Source organism: Oreochromis aureus, linkage group 19, assembly GCF_013358895.1.
Source record: "Oreochromis aureus strain Israel breed Guangdong linkage group 19, ZZ_aureus, whole genome shotgun sequence".
In the NCBI taxonomy this organism is placed as follows: domain Eukaryota; kingdom Metazoa; phylum Chordata; class Actinopteri; order Cichliformes; family Cichlidae; genus Oreochromis; species Oreochromis aureus.
The window spans coordinates 1,959,032-1,974,822 of record NC_052960.1 but is presented as its reverse complement, the minus strand read 5'-3'; the positions used below and the strand labels follow the sequence as shown (position 1 = coordinate 1,974,822).

General features: G+C 42.8%; 1 protein-coding gene across 2 annotated transcripts in view; it reads right to left on the bottom strand.

Annotated features, from left to right (window-relative positions):
• The window catches only part of crybg1a (crystallin beta-gamma domain containing 1a), a 44,714-nt gene extending 29,510 nt beyond the window's left edge, over window positions 1–15,204 (bottom strand). For both annotated transcript variants that reach the window (XM_039603445.1, XM_039603446.1), the window contains exon 1: window positions 14,182–15,204. In XM_039603445.1, the coding sequence (XP_039459379.1) occupies window positions 14,182–14,540 (359 nt within the window). In that variant the 5' untranslated portion in view covers window positions 14,541–15,204. The remainder of the gene's footprint in view (window positions 1–14,181) is intronic.
• Between the last annotated feature and the right edge of the window lie 587 nt (window positions 15,205–15,791).

The following is a 15,791-nucleotide window of genomic DNA, read 5'->3' as shown; positions in this document are numbered from 1 at the left end:
TGTTCAGCAGGTAACTCTCGCTTCAACACTAACGACATGTTAGCATGTAGCTGTGAGCAAACTGCTGCTGCTGCCTGTGCCGCTGTGGGCGTCGGCATGAAAGGGACCGACTTGTTATTTTGTGATTGGACACGTGTGAGACTGACCGGCTGGTCACCGGTCGGGGCCGAGAACACTGGAAATCGTCTGATTCTGGTCCCTGGCCGATCAATCGGTGCATCTCTATCCAAGATGGCTGACGAGAATAACAAAGAAGACAAAAATGCCTTCTGAGTAAAATATCCAGGTAAGACTTCACAGCCTTACAGAGATTCCTTTGAACAGTCTCGCCTCAGCCTGTCTGGGGTTTCCTCATTTTTCCTGAAATGTCTCAACATCTCATCAACAGACAAGCATCGACGTGCTGCCTCCAATCAGCCTTTTGGGAACCGAATCCTCGAGTGTGATCGTGCTGGCACACGTGGACGGAGAGAGGAACGGGAGCAGCATCTCTGCAGCCCCTCTGTGCTCGCCTCCAGCACGAGAGCTGATTTACGGCGTGGAGCGGTGGGATTTCACTCGCTGGCTGTCATGTCGTCACCGCGGCAGCAGATAGATGTGCCCTGCAGTGATGCGACATGTACATACTTGGAGGTGGTTTCACCAGAACAGGACGGATGTTCACGGTCCCTGCACTCTGTCAGGGAAGCAAACTTTCAGGGGGAAAACAGAAGCAGGTCAAATATTTGTCCTCTCCATAAATAGATTCATATGATGAGCCGCATGCAGCCGCTGCATGACAGCTTTGCTAACAACAGATTGCATGTTTCTCAAACGTATTTATGTATTTAGGCAGTTTGAGTCGTCCATTTAAAGGATCGTAGTTTTCTACAGCGTGGAAGCTCGCTCTGCAGATGTGCTCCTGTTTCTGCTGAACTTCAGTCGAATTAAACCAAAATGACTCCATAAACAAAAACAGGTCACATGACTGAGTTCAGAGACAGCTTTGTGTGTCCTGCACATTCTGCAGCCTGCTGCGAGTCCAACACCACCTCCTGCCTGTATTTCCACACAGCTGGAACAATCTGTGAGCAGATGTCAGGAGAACAAAGAACCCTCACACAGAGGGGAAACTCTGAGCTGTGCATCCTCACTTTAGAAAAAAAGTGAGTGTAACCTCTGACCCTGTTAAGGAAATGTTGCAGAATGACTTGAGGGTGTGCGTCTCCCACACTGTCAGCGATCTGCACAAACCAGCCCTGACTTGTGTGAATCTTCTCTTTGTTGCAGCAGACAAAGCTCTACTGTTACTGATGTTAAAAACAATGTGTGCAGTTATGATTTTAATACAACAAGGCAACAGATGTCAGTGTGTCAGGGTTAGAATTCACAGCTTGGATTGGATTAAGAGCAGAAATTAAAGAGCAGGCTTCTGGCGTGAGCGCAGGAATGACGGACTTTGGGTGGAGGTCGAGCGGGTGTAGAAAGGCTGTGTTTCCACATTCTTCAAACCAGTGCTGCCCCCGACCCCCGAGGAGGGTTTTTAAGAGAAGATGAGTATAATTATTGACCCTCATTAGCACAGGAAATGAAAACATGCTTATTTTAAATGATTATTTTAAAGGTTTAATTACTTTTCAAGAATGATCTATTCTTGTTCGATATACTTCAGGCTGAATTTTACATGCACACAGACTCTGATACTGTGAAAGACGCTTTTTGTAGTTAACCTCTGCAAATTTAAACTGAAACTGTCACCAGCAGGGGGCAGCGTTTCTCAGGTACAGGCGTGCGATGTTTTCAGACTGCTGCTGTTTAACTCCTGATATTTATTTTTAACTCCTCCATCTTTTTCTTCAGAGGCTCTGCTTTTCATCTTTATAAATAAAATCTCTTCTTTTTGCTTGTTAAATAAAAGTTAGATTGGCTCACAGCACCATCTCCTGGTACAATCTGGTATTACATGGAAGTACTGCACGGACCTAGTTCAGCTTTAGTTGACGTCTCCTCAACACACGGATGCTTTGGATATGATTTTTTAAAGCATGTTTTGATAGACTTTGTTAATCATATATATCATATATCACACTACGACCTGGGTTTGTCACTTATCTGTACTTTAATTTTAATAACTGTACATTACTGTTTTGGTAACTTTTTGATCCATGATGTAAATATGTAAAACTTTTATGTGTTTCTGTTCTGTCCTGTGTCCTGTTCTGTTTGTGTATGTGGGGTTTTTTTGCTGCTATTACAACCAAATTTCCCCCTGTGGGAAAATTAAAGGAATATTCTATTCTATAATAAAGTTTTTTATTTTTTGTTTAATTGGCTTAATTTAGTCGTGTTGTAATTATTCATGAAAACTTTGATACTGATGTATGTTTCATGTCTGCAGCGCTTTAAAACAGCTGATTAAAACTGTTGTATTTTAACACAAACCATGTTATTTATTTGTTAATAAGCTGCATTTACCACATGAAAAAATGTTGCACTGCATTTTTAGGCTAATTTTATGACAAAGCAAGTCAGAAGTTGTGGTTTTCTCAACTCTTGTGTGTGATAAGGTTTCATCTTTTTCTGAGTTCCTTCTATAGAAAGGGGAGAAACAGAAAGACGTCCGTATACGCTTTTATTATTGTGTGTTTCCTCCTTCCTTTCCAAACTCAACATGTCAGCATTATTAGCAGCGTGTTCTCGTCGTACTGACAGTTTTTCTTCCAAAGAGGAAATGTTCTGTGTATTTTATTCCTGTGCAGGACGGAGATGCACGGGCGAAAACAGGATTCGTTTTCCAAACATGGAACATGTCTGCACTTTAAAACGCTCGAAAGCATTCACAAACACTTGGGCTGGTTTTGCCTGCACGCCATGGCAGCAGCAGTTATTGGTGCAGTGGAAGCAGAGCGGCTGCAGCTTACTGGCTGCTGCAGACCCGCCCCGTGTCTGGCAAACATTCAGCCTGCAGCGGTCGTTCCAGGCACTCCCTAAACGCTCAGCCAATTTCACAAACAACAGCTGGTTTGGGTTCTCAGAGCAAAGCGCCTGTTTGCATTTCTATACGGCACTTTGGGTTCGTCTGTCAGCTTCTAACATGAATTATTCTGTGCAAACAGAAGCACTGCAGAGGGCGACTTTTCTGCCACACTTTAGCTGAGTATTCAGCTCCAAGTTTCTATTGGGCAACTTCACCCTGGAGAAAGGCTTCAGTCCAGCTCTCGTCTCCACTGTGGCCTGTATTCTTTCACTTTTTGTCCATCTTCCATCAGCAGCTCCCGGTGACTCATTAAAGCCCTCGTACAGCAAACAGAGGCTGAGTCAGCCGCTGAATCCTGTCCATCCCTTGTTTAGTTTATTCAGTAGCTGCTGCTGGTTTCCTTAGTATTTCTTAACATTACAGATATTAATCTCTGCTGTGGATGAATTTTACTCTGATAGTTTGGTGGGAGTTTGTGCATGCATATGCTTGTGTTATGTACTCAGAGTTACTGAAGCTTCGACATGCATGAAAGGCAGATTTCACCTTTTTCACAGTCCGAATTTATTCTGTGTCTGAGCTTTCGTAACGCTGGAGCAGAGCGATAAGAGAAAGGGAGGTTCCAGCTGAAACTATTCTGGGGAAGGGCAGCCTCATCTCATGTTTGCAATGGCTACGGGCACTTTATTAGGTACACTTCTAGTATCAGTTAAAGCCCTTTTTGCCTTCAGATCTGCCCCATTTCTTCATGGCACAGATTCAATAAAGTGCTGGAAACATTCAGAGATTTTAGTCCATGTTGACATGACATCATCACACAGCTGCTGCTGACTTGACAGCTGCATGGTGAGAATCTCCTGTTCCCCCACATCCCAAAGGTTCTCTGTTGGACTGAGATAAGAAACCAGTTTGAGATGATGTGAGCTTTGGGACAGTGTGCATTATCCTGCTGGAAGCAGCCATCAGCAGATGGTACACTGTGTTTATAAAGGGATGGACATGGTCAGCAACAACACTCAGGTAAGTGAGCCAGGATAACATGCCCCACATCACTGCGCAACCTTCAGTAACCTAAACTATTGAGACAAGGCAGGATGGATCCATCACATCATTTATATAAACTCTACCATCCAAACGTTGCTGCAGAAAGAAACTCAGCACACCAAGGCAACATTTTTCAGACCTTCCATCGCCCAGTCTGGGTTTGTTATACCCTCAGTGGTACCCAGTCTGGGTTTGTTATACCCTCAGTGGTACCCAGTGGGGTCTTCTGCTGCTGCAGCCCATAATGTTTGATGTGTTGTGCGAGTGGTTAACGAGTGGTTATCTGTTCCTGTTGCCTTCCTATCAGCTCAAAGCAGTCTGCCCACTCTCATCTGACTGCTGACGTCAACAAGGAAGGTTTTCCTCAGAACTGCTGCTCACCGAATAGGTCAAAGGTCATCTTCACCATGCCTTCATGCCTCTATGCACTGACTTGTTGCCATGTGACTGGCTGATTAGATATTTGTGCAAACAAGCAGTTAAACAGGCGTACCTGTGTACCTGTGAGTGTATCCTGCCCTCTCAATCATATGACATAGATTATGTGCAGTAGTACAAAATGATCTCAAATGTGCTGAAAACAGCTTCTTTTACAGTCCTGGGGGCGTGCTGCACGAGAGCACGCTTCACTTAAGCTTTTGTGTTCATGAACAGGGTCACACTAGTTCAACAGCAAATGTGTCACAGGACGGAAGATATTTCATATTTACTCAAGTTTCATCTTCCTAAGAACACAAACCAGGGCAACAACGTTGTGTTTGTGCCGGAGTTACACTCAGCCAACCTGAGAGCTTTTCATTGCACAGCACACACACACTGTGACAGAAAGAGACAAACACACACAGCATCATTCAGCCTCCTTAAAATAATCCATCCTCCACAATCACACAAACAATCAATGTTTTCATTATTTGACTGACCCAATCTCAGAGGCTAATCTCTCATGTTAACAACAATAATGGCTGCAGGTACACAAACACACTCACATGCTGAAAATAAAAGCAAAGCTTCCACATTACAAACCTAAACATCCTCCACACAATATTACATTTACACCAATAATCCTCCTGCTTTATCGAGCCATTATAACATTATCAACACATTCAACAAAGGAGTGTGAAGCTGATGCTGGTTGTGTTGATGGTGAAGATGCATTTCCAGATTTACCAGTCGCAGCTGTTGTTGTTCTTCTAGAATCCAGTTATTATTGAAGCTGGAGCTTTGGCAGCAGGCGTGTTTCCAGCTTATCAGATGACTTCCTTTTGTAACAATCGGAGCTGGTTTTCTCATGTAGCAGCGCACTTTGCAACAATATGCACACAAAATCCAGTTATTTGGATTTATTTACAGTCAGTAAATAGTCACAGTCACACTTCCACCTGGAATGTGCTGATTCCTAGAATCTGGAGATTTTGGAGGATGTAAACAAAAAGTGTTGCTGTAAAGGCTGAAAGTTCAGTCGCATGTTTTATGTTCCATCGACAATAAATGCATGCCGAATTACCTGTTAGTAATTCCTACTGGGACTGAAGTTGTGGATACTAGATTACTTTGTAATTGAGCTGAGGAGTACTGCAGTATATAAATATATTTAGAAATCCCACTAGTCTCATAAGCTTCACTAGACTGATCCAGAGATGCTGTATCGAGGTGAGGGATTGCAGCATATACTCTTAAACAGGCTGCTGAGCTCAGCGAGCTGTGAAACATGGAAAATGAGATTAATACAGTCTTTTCCTTCAATGGCCTCGACAGCATCATCATGCACAATCACAAAGAAACTGCTCAGGCACATTTCCTGCTTCCAAGGATATCACACATGGCATAACTTTCACTGACTGACTTTTAACTGAGTTATCGTTTCACAGTTTCTGGCCATCCAGCTCTAAAGCTGTGAAAACACCAACATGCTGACTGCAACAGGAAAATATTTATGGTCAGAGAACAATCTCCCTTTGGTGAGAACAATTCATTCTGACTTCTTCCGTTGATCACATCTCCACCTCTTCACAGTTTGCATTAAACCATTATCATCTGCAGCATACCAGAAAATGAAAACGAAAATGTTGTTTTGTTGCACACAGGCGTGGTGATGTAGTCTAATCAAAACAGCGATTGAACAGAGACATGGAGGACCCGTCCAGTATCCTTTACAAAACTGGTTTTGTGTCAGTGCTTAAACAAAATAAACTTTGACTAAACAAACTTGAGCTCTTACTTTTTAACCACAGATGCTCCTCCAAGGGAAAAGGCAGCGATCTGTAGCTCTGCATTCAGCTGCAGGTTTAACATGTTGAAGACGAGCAGCCACAGTGGAAACAACCAGAAGAGCTGAAAAAGCTTAAACAGCCTGAAAAATGTCAGAACGAAAAGTGTCTAAAAAGAGAAGCCAACATAGCAGTTTCTCAGGGTTGCATTCCTCTGAATGTCCAGCAGGGGGCGACTCCTGTGGTTGTGGATCTGTCTCTTTGCTTTGCCGAAAAGTTGAAAAGTCAGACTTTTCAAATGCGACCACAGCTGTCAGCCAATCCAATTACGTTCACTCAAACATTTGAGTGCTACCATTAACCAATCAAATCATCTCCTGCAAACATCCAGAGCGAGTGGGCGCTCATTTGGTTTAGCATCAAAATGTAGGAGAAGCTGATCGTTGCAGCGAGTAATCCTGTTAAAGGTGGACATCACCACCGTGAGGTTCCCCAATGGTCTCTGGGTGATCATCTTTTGTGAAAGCCAGAATCACTTCAGGGAACGGGCTTCATGTTTTCTTCAATATGACCACAAATGAGTGACTGATCCCAAAACTGAGCAGGAAACTGTTCACAGAGGTCAGAGCTGAGGGTCATTTTACCACAGACGTCTGTGAACACGTGTTTGCAGCCACGCTCTTTAAACCGAACAAGAACATCATGTTGACCTGGACAAGAAGATGAGCCTTCATTTTCCTGACCGCACCTCAAATGTGTGATAATATTTCAGTTCAGCCCCGGAAATTTAATGGTTCTCAACCTGCTGGTGAACCAATTCAGTCTTTGTAGAGCAGATTCACTACGGCAGCTCTTTAACATCGAGGTTGGTAATAAAACGTTTCCACCTGTTGGGCAGACCAGTGGCCAAAAAATGCTCCAGCAAAGGAATTAAAGAGTCAATAAATGTGTCTCTGAGCTCTTCTTCTATCATGTAAAAACATGTGATGTGGATCAAACAGCTGTTCCTCCCTCTCAGCTGTGTCAGTTAAAATAAAGATCCTATATCCCTCATGAACAATAGAGTTTGGCAGCAGGACAAGAGACGTTTCTCAGAACCTTCTGGATTATTAGGCCAGAACAAAGGTTACAATATCCGCCTAATTGGCTCGTCAGAAAGTGGTTAAGAAGGTGGTTTTATGTCAAGACAAATCATGTTTTATGGAGCTCCTCAGAAGCCCCAACAACATGACAGAGGTGACTTTTTACGAGCAGAAACAGGACGTATTACTCAACATTCAAAACCTGTTTCAGGCCCCACGTTTCACCGCCTGCTCCCTGCAGCAACATCCTCGACATACGAGCTGATTCTTTTGTTTTCAGCTAACCTGAGTCATCGCCTCATCACCCTCTTCCTCCCAATTAATCTGCACTATCAGAACTGGGTCAAAGATTAGCTCAGTCAGCAGAAGCAGAAATCAATACATTCATTACGAAAAGACAACAACTGTAGACGTGACTGCAGACGCCTGATCTAAAAATCCACGTGTCATTACATCATTTACTGATGGCTCCAATCAATACTGTCTAACATCACATACAAGTCAGTTCTACCACTGATGCTTTAGAATACAAGCAGCATTTAACCAAGTCAATATAAACGTTTTATAATGTGAGCAGGTTGTTGTGCACGAGTCGCAGTGACAGAGTGTTTCCTGCTGTGTCTCGTCAGTGTTATATGAATGAACAGGTGTGGACAGGTGAGCTGCATGCATTCAGCTGCGAGCTGAAGCTCAGGTCTGAGCCTCCAAATCCTGTTTTCTTTTGTGATTTTCTACTTTTTGCACAGAATAATGACCAAATAGAAGCTTTAAAAATGTGAGATTTAATCAGATTTTATTTATTCAACATGTCTCATTTAAAAATGAACCAAAAATTAAGTTTGTATGAAAAAAACAAAAAACCTACACAAGGTTCACAGAAGTTAGAAGCCTGAAACGATTCAGCTGTAGCCGAATACACGAGACAAGAACCTGTAAGTTACTGTAGTTTACTGTTAGTGTGAATGTGGTTTAATACAGAGCAGAAACATCAGTGTTGACAGACAATCAATAGGAATAACAGGAATATTCTGGATATTTGGGTACAGGGCTGCATATTTATTTATGAGTGATGATTTCTTTTTTCCCCACTTTAAGATTTGCTTCAGTCAAATTAAGTCAGAGGCAATAAAATCAAGTAAAAGAAAAACATGAATTATGGTAGAGTCATTAAAAAGAGCTGAAAATCCAATCATGTAACACTTTTCAGCTGCAGAGACGGTTCAAGCTTCACTCGTCTGTGACCTCTGACCTTCATAGAAAGAAAAAGAAGTCCCTGATTTAACCTCTGACAACATCGACTGATCACCTGTGAGCTCTTGATTCTTCCTCCTTTAGAGGAAATATTTTCTCATCCAAAGTGAGAATTGTAATATTCAAAGCAAACGGAAATCCCCTCTCAGCAAATATGTGATTTATTATCACTATTGATAAAACCTGATGAGACATGACTGCAGTACATGTGATGGGAACACATCCAAAGCCTTTCACATGATTCACTCACAACCAGCCAACTCTGCAGAAGTCTGAGATTCATTTCCAGGGAACCACCAACAATCATCCAAACACTGATCCAGTGCTCGCTGCGGCCTTCAGCACAGCTGCTACCACGACCGCTGTGCTACACTGACCATTGGTTGGATGAAGGACGAGAACAAAAAAAGATTCAGAAACTAATCAGACTTTCGCCCAAACTGATTCTTTGAGGCGAGTAACTCTGCGTCCACAGCAGCACACGGCTTTAGTTTCTGTGTTCGCTGGGGGTGTGGCCTAACACTACCTGCTGATACAGCAATTTTATGATACTTAATAGAACCAAGATGTACCGACTTCTCCGAATCCACAAATCACACTCTGACCACAGTCTCTCGGGTACACCTGAGAGTTTACACATCGTAAAATCTGAGGTTCAGACGGTTTTACTGCAAGTCAGAATTAGTGTCTGATGTTTATAATCTGGATTACCTTCCTCTAGAAAAAAAGTACAGCCTAAAGCTTAATCGATACCTCTGCAGGGAATCTATGGACCTACGATTTTCTGTCTTCCAGTCAGTCTGAAAAATAACAGCAAAAGAAGGAGCAGGAAGCGACAGTGAACAGACCGTGCCATGTGTAGAGAGAAACAATAAATCCAAACTAGAAATGCAACAAATCATCAACAAGAATAAGGAAACACTGAGCTCAAACTTTTGATTTTCCAACTTTAAAACAAAAGATTTGGCTGCAACGTGTTAAACTCTGAGCGTGTGCAGCAGGGACGTTCATTTGTTTAAATGAGAGAGAAAAAAGATACTTTTTGATCAAATTGGAAGAGAAAAAATGATCAGAAAACATTAAAATTTAGCAAACTTTAAATATTTGTGGCCCTACAAATATTTAAAGTGTGTTTCATGCACTGTTTGAGAATTTTACTCAGATTCTTCATTAATCGTTGTAAATGTTTCTGTAACTTGTGTCATGTATGACGTTGCAAACACGCACACGAGCCTGCAGAATCAGGCTAACCTTAGCAGCAGCTCTGGTTTCTTTGCTTTGGTGATTTTGTGATGTTCCAGTTTATTCTGACAAAGCCGACACACAACCGCTCTTTTTATTTTCTTACATCACAGGTTAGCTTGGCTGTTACTGTCCAATCTAATAACTGCTGACATACATCAATGAAATAACAGTAAAACACTCAGCCGAGTATTTCTGGTGCCAACGAGCAAACAAAGCAGCATTTAAAGATGTAGTCAGCTCTCCGAGCATATCCCTGCTGTGCACGAGTCATGAGGTGGTGACTCAGTCGTGTTTGATAAAGATCTTTAGTCCCAGTAAATCGATCAGATTTATGAGAAGCATCTTTATCCTCAGAAACAACAACAAGCATCAGAATCATCTCAGTGACGATGAATTAAACACAGAAAAAAACAAACTCATTTCCCAGAAAGATCAGTCGTCTTTACAAAACTACACAAACTGATGAGTCACCAAAATTCACCTGGATCAACAAGCAGCTACGAGTGTGTGCATCGGCCTGGTTTACTTGTTAAATCCTGCACTGAGACCACAGGGCTCGCTCACTCTGGCGTCAAACCTCCACCATCGGGGCTGTGCACTCAGTGCGAGCAGCTCCTGCTGAAGGGCGTGACGACTTCACCCAGTCTGCACGATCAGATCGCCTCAGGACGCTGCGAGCATGAAACTCCACACAGACAAATGTACAGATAAGGTTACAGATAACACTTTAGAGATAACTCAGCGACTGCTGATTCCATTTATAGGCTCAGTTCTTTCTGATTCCTGATGCTTTTCCAGGATCTAGATCTTGTCTTTTTATGTCTGCAGCGATAAAAGAAGGTTTATTCCTTCAAAACTGTTCTTTTATATTTAAGGAAACATCAAACTCAACTTAAACTTTGCTTTTCTGACTCCATCAGAACTCATCTGCTTTCAGTGTGTTTGGAGTTTTTACTTCTGTGGTTTGTAGAAATGACTGAGAACATAAAAAGAAACATTTTCTGTCTGGCAGGTTTGAAACGCCTCCGCACGTCGAATCCATTTAGTAAGTTTTGGTTATGCTTTGTTTCAAAAAGGAGGCGTGTCCAGTTTCACAGCCAGATACGCCGATTTGTCACATCCAGTGTGACAAGACACCAACATCGGTGATCTTCACAGTAAGTTCATCTATCGTATGGCACAGTGAACCAACATGGTCGAACTGTCTGACTGAATCAGCAGGATAACTGCAGTGATGCATCTCTGTCCTGTGGAGGTTTTCAGCATCAATGCGACATCGAAACAGAGCAGAGAAGAGGCCGCGGTGTGACTCTGGTGCTTCATGTCATCATGTCACTGCTCTGCTGCTGTCACAAAAACGCCGCCATGATGAAAGGAAGCGATAAGCTGAGATGTTTAAGGACTGTGTAATCTCTCTACAGACATGGTGATGACTGCGGCAGGTACACAGCTGCAGGTTTTAGGATAGATGCATTTTTATCCTCTGATGTAAACATGACAGCAGCAGAGGAATAACTTAGATGTGCTGTGGCTGTTTTCCTGAATAATCTCTCCTTATGGAGCCTAAAACTCATCCTAACACACATGAGATCTGTCTGATCTGTCGAGCAGCTAATGAACGAATGTAAGAGGAGGAAACATGCAGGTCACTCGTGAGGAGTGAAGAAAAGAGTGAATCATGTCTGCATGTGAGGATAAAATATAATCCCTGAATCAGTCAGAGAGGCAAGCGAGTGAAGGTATGGCTGCTGTGACATCCTCACCTGAAGCCTTCGTCTAAACGTGACCTGCACTCTTCACCTGTTACAGAAACAAAGTGAAGCTGTCAGTGAACAGATTGCCTTGCAGTGAGATCACCCTGCAGACCCTGGTATGTTTATGATGACAGATGAGAACTGCATCCGAGTGCTGATGAATTCCTGCTGGAATCTGTAACCAGAGCAGCACTTTGAAACTTTCATGTAGGCAGGAGGAAGCAGGAAGTCACAGCCTGTTCAGAGTCAGAGAAACACGAGGAACTCGGAAAGCTTTAGTGTCGAGAGGAAAAATACCAAAGTCTGTCCTCTTCTTCAGAATCTACCTGTGAGACAGGTGTGCAGGCTTCATTTAAAGGCAGGGGAATTACTTCATTATTATATCCGGGTCCAAGTACGTTCAGCTCCCAAAGGCCAAAGTTTGAGTTAAAAATCATCCAGATTCTTTCAGCTCTAATAAAACGATCAGTGTTTCTGTTCTCCAGCTGTTAGACATGCATCTAAGAGGATTATGAGATTAGCAGGATGTTTGCTAGTTTCCATCTAAATTTGATATAAACATTCAAAATGAACTAGAAAAAAACCTGAGACACAAAAATGTGCAAAGTTGTTATCAGCTGCAGAGCTATAAGCACCTGAGAACAGGGCAGACAGAGGACGGGGTTAAACTTCATGTCGAGGGTCCCTGACAGCACGAGACAAACGCCGTCACATGACAGGAAGAAGACAATGAAAACAAAACAAACTTCAGCCAAGAGAACGTCTGAGAGGATCCATCACAGCACGAGGTCATTGATAAGCTGCGTGGTTTGGATTATGTTTGAATCTTAATTTCACTTTAACCTCACACGGAGTGTGAGGGCCGGATGCTGCACAACACCCAGGTCTGACGAAGAGGATGGTGCTCATCTTTATCATATCAGTCTGGTTATCGACACTGTTGGAGACAAACTGGAGCTCAGGTCTGTTAGCACAGCTGCCATGTTATTGATCAGATAATGTGGCCACGCCCCCAAGTCGTATTCCAAGTTAAACAGGTGACTTATAAAACAAATCACCTGAGACTATCTACAGAGACCAAAACAGGTTTCATTAACACTTCAGCTCCTGATGGTGAACGATCAGATCCTACTAATCATCCAATCAAACACTCAGCAGCACGAACGGCCTGATTTAGTTTCATCATAACAAAGATCAGGCTGAAGCTTTATTTAGTCTCGTTACTCAGTGACTCAGTATTTTCTTATACAATGTGGCGAGCACCATCTATATTTGGACTTCACAGGTAAACGTGTCACGCCCTGCACGGCAGGTTTTTAATGTTTTCTAATTACTGCCTCACAACAAACATCCTGCAGGTAACCTGACAATGTGCAACAACAACAGCTGACTCAGAGCTCCAACCATCAGCGTGCTTAAGAGAAAAGACAGAGAACAGAAATATCTGGGTTAAATAAAGAGCTGGAAAGTCATCGTAACCACTTGAGGTCGAGTGGTTTCTTTTTGAATCTCTAATTTAACCGGGAGCAGTGACTCAGAGGGGATAATTGCTCGTAGAGCTCCTCAAGGCGAGCAAGAACTAGACCAGCAGGGTGCCACAGATTCAGTAACATCCTCTCAAGGTGGATGTCAAAATAACTCCATAAACATGCATTAGGAGACGTGTGCTGAGTGCTGGAGTACGAGTGGGTCAGTACCACCCCAGGCCCACCCTGACCTGAACAGTTTGAGGTTGAATGATATATTTGAGGGCACGGGGTCAGTCACTCATCACGGTCCCACACAGAGAAGATCTCATGTGTCAAATTAACCATTTAATCTCCATATTTCTACAACACAGCCTCCACCTTTCTCCTGCGGTGCCTGTTTAACTCCCTCTACATTTTTCTGCTGATGCACACAAAGCCGTGCATGACTAAACTAGCTCAGCTCAGAGCTGCTGTGTTCTGATTTTTAAAAAGCACCAGAGGCGGTAAACAGCCACTCTGAGACGTTCACTTCAGCAGCTCCCTCGTTTCTGCAAACACGGAGCTGTAACTACCAACAGCGAGGTCCTGGGACAGTGAGGGGCCAAAGCCAGGCACCGGGGGTCTTATTTAGATTTTAGATCGATATACAGAAGATCAATATATTCAAGCATTACTTATTCAACAGGCTGCCCTGATGCCTTTGATCATAATTAAATCTTCAAATAGATTAAATTAGTCTAAATGTGAGCAAATCTAAAAACATTAAAGAGACAGATCCCAGATAACAGACATACTTTGGCCTAATCTCCACTACTTTTGACCCAAATGTGTCCAAAGATGCAGATGTGGGACAAAGACATGTCTGTTATTTTGGAAAGTATAAATATGATCATAATATAAACATAATAAGTATAAACACAGGAATCTGTAAAATAACGAAAAACAAAAACAAACATGGATGTGTATGTGGGACAGTGCTGGATGAGATGAAAATAAAAATAAAAACAAATCTAACCCGGGTAAGGAGCTCCCGTGTGCGCCACATGTGGGATAAACATTAACACTGTCTGGCACTGTGACCTGCATCAGCACCATCACTGCGGACTGTGTGACCTGCGCTTACAGCTGAACTCTGAACGCTCAGAATAACTTCAGTGAAAGTTTCTGACTTACTTGTGGCTGCTGAAGCTCTCCAGCTCATCAGTGTCAGGGAAGAACACCTCTCCCCCTCCTCCTCCTCCTCCTCCTCGGTCTTTGTCTTTGGATTTCTTCCGTTTCAGCTTGAACGGCAGCAGCCGCCGTTTCTTCTTTTCTTTCGGGGAATAGAGTGAGGAGTCCCCGGGCAGAGTGGGGTTGTCTCCCGGGCTGAGAGAGCCGGGGCTCCAGGGTAGCCCCCCCGGGATGTCCGCGGGGTTGGTCCCCGCACCCACTACATCTTTGAGGGACCCCGACCTCTTCAGCTCCTTCTTCTCCTTCTCCGGTGATTTGAGGCTGAATAATTTCCGGACTTTGAGCGTGCTGGACTTACTCATGGTGTCCGCCGTGTGAGCAGGAGCACAGCTGCTCGCTGCAGGAGCACTCAGGCACTGACTCTCCGGGCGAACCTGCAGAGCGGGTTACCGCGAGCGCTCGGACGTGCCCACACCGGGTGCGCGCAATCAGGTAGAAGAAAGGTGAACCAATAAGAGATCCCCAAAAGGAAAACACACAAGACTGCACCTCAGACTTTAACAGTTCAAATAAAATCATATTTTATTGTTATTCTCTCTCTACGCGCCTATCATAGACTGTATATGAAAGATGGAAGTAGGCACCATCACCAACTGGTTTCCACTGTAATTTTTTTTTATGTTTGAAACTTTACAATAAAGTTGAACTTTAAACAGATGACTTTAAAAAATAAACAAACATGTGTCATAAAGGTAGAAATTATCTACAGAGACCAAATCAGGTTTTTCTTTTTTAAATCAGACTGAACGTCTTTCTTTCTGCTGTCAAGTTTAAACTTGGGAATCTGTGGGACTGACTCACTGCTGGAGTCTCTGGTGGATGTTGGAGGAACTGCAGCTTTTAATGCTAATGAAAAAATAATGAAAGTTTTTTTTAAGCTGTTTTTATACTATTATCAACTGATGCTTTATAGAAATAATTTATTGATTCAATTGTTTGAAGTTTGTAACAAAATAAATATTCTGAGACACATGAACGTTTGTAATGTAGCAACTGGGAGTTATTTTCATTTCTAGTTGAAGCCATTAAAACCCAAATATTTCTATTCACGTATTAAATTTAAGAAAATGTCACCAGTGCTTGTAAATTAACTGTCTTGGTTCTGAAAATGTTTAATTCTTCTTAATTTGATTAATTGACCATTTGCTGTGTTGTCTTGTTGCACACATATTTCTTCAGACAGATCATAACTGCATGTCTCACTAACACATGTATGATGTCTGCGGTCATGAATATGCAGCTCAGCTCGTTTCAGAGGGAGACGTTCCTCCGTGGAGGTTCGAGAGCTGAACGCACCGTGAGGTTAAAAAAGCTTCAAATTTACAGGAAGAAATCTGATATTTACAGATAGACTGAAACTAAAACTGGCATCAGAATGAGCTTCACTGACAAACAGGCAAACACATCTGCAACAGCTGGATGCTTTCATTTACTCTCTCACACACACACACACACACACACACACACACACACACACACACACACACACACACACACACACACACACACACACACAGGCACTGGATCATATTTCAGATCAATTGCTGATGTTA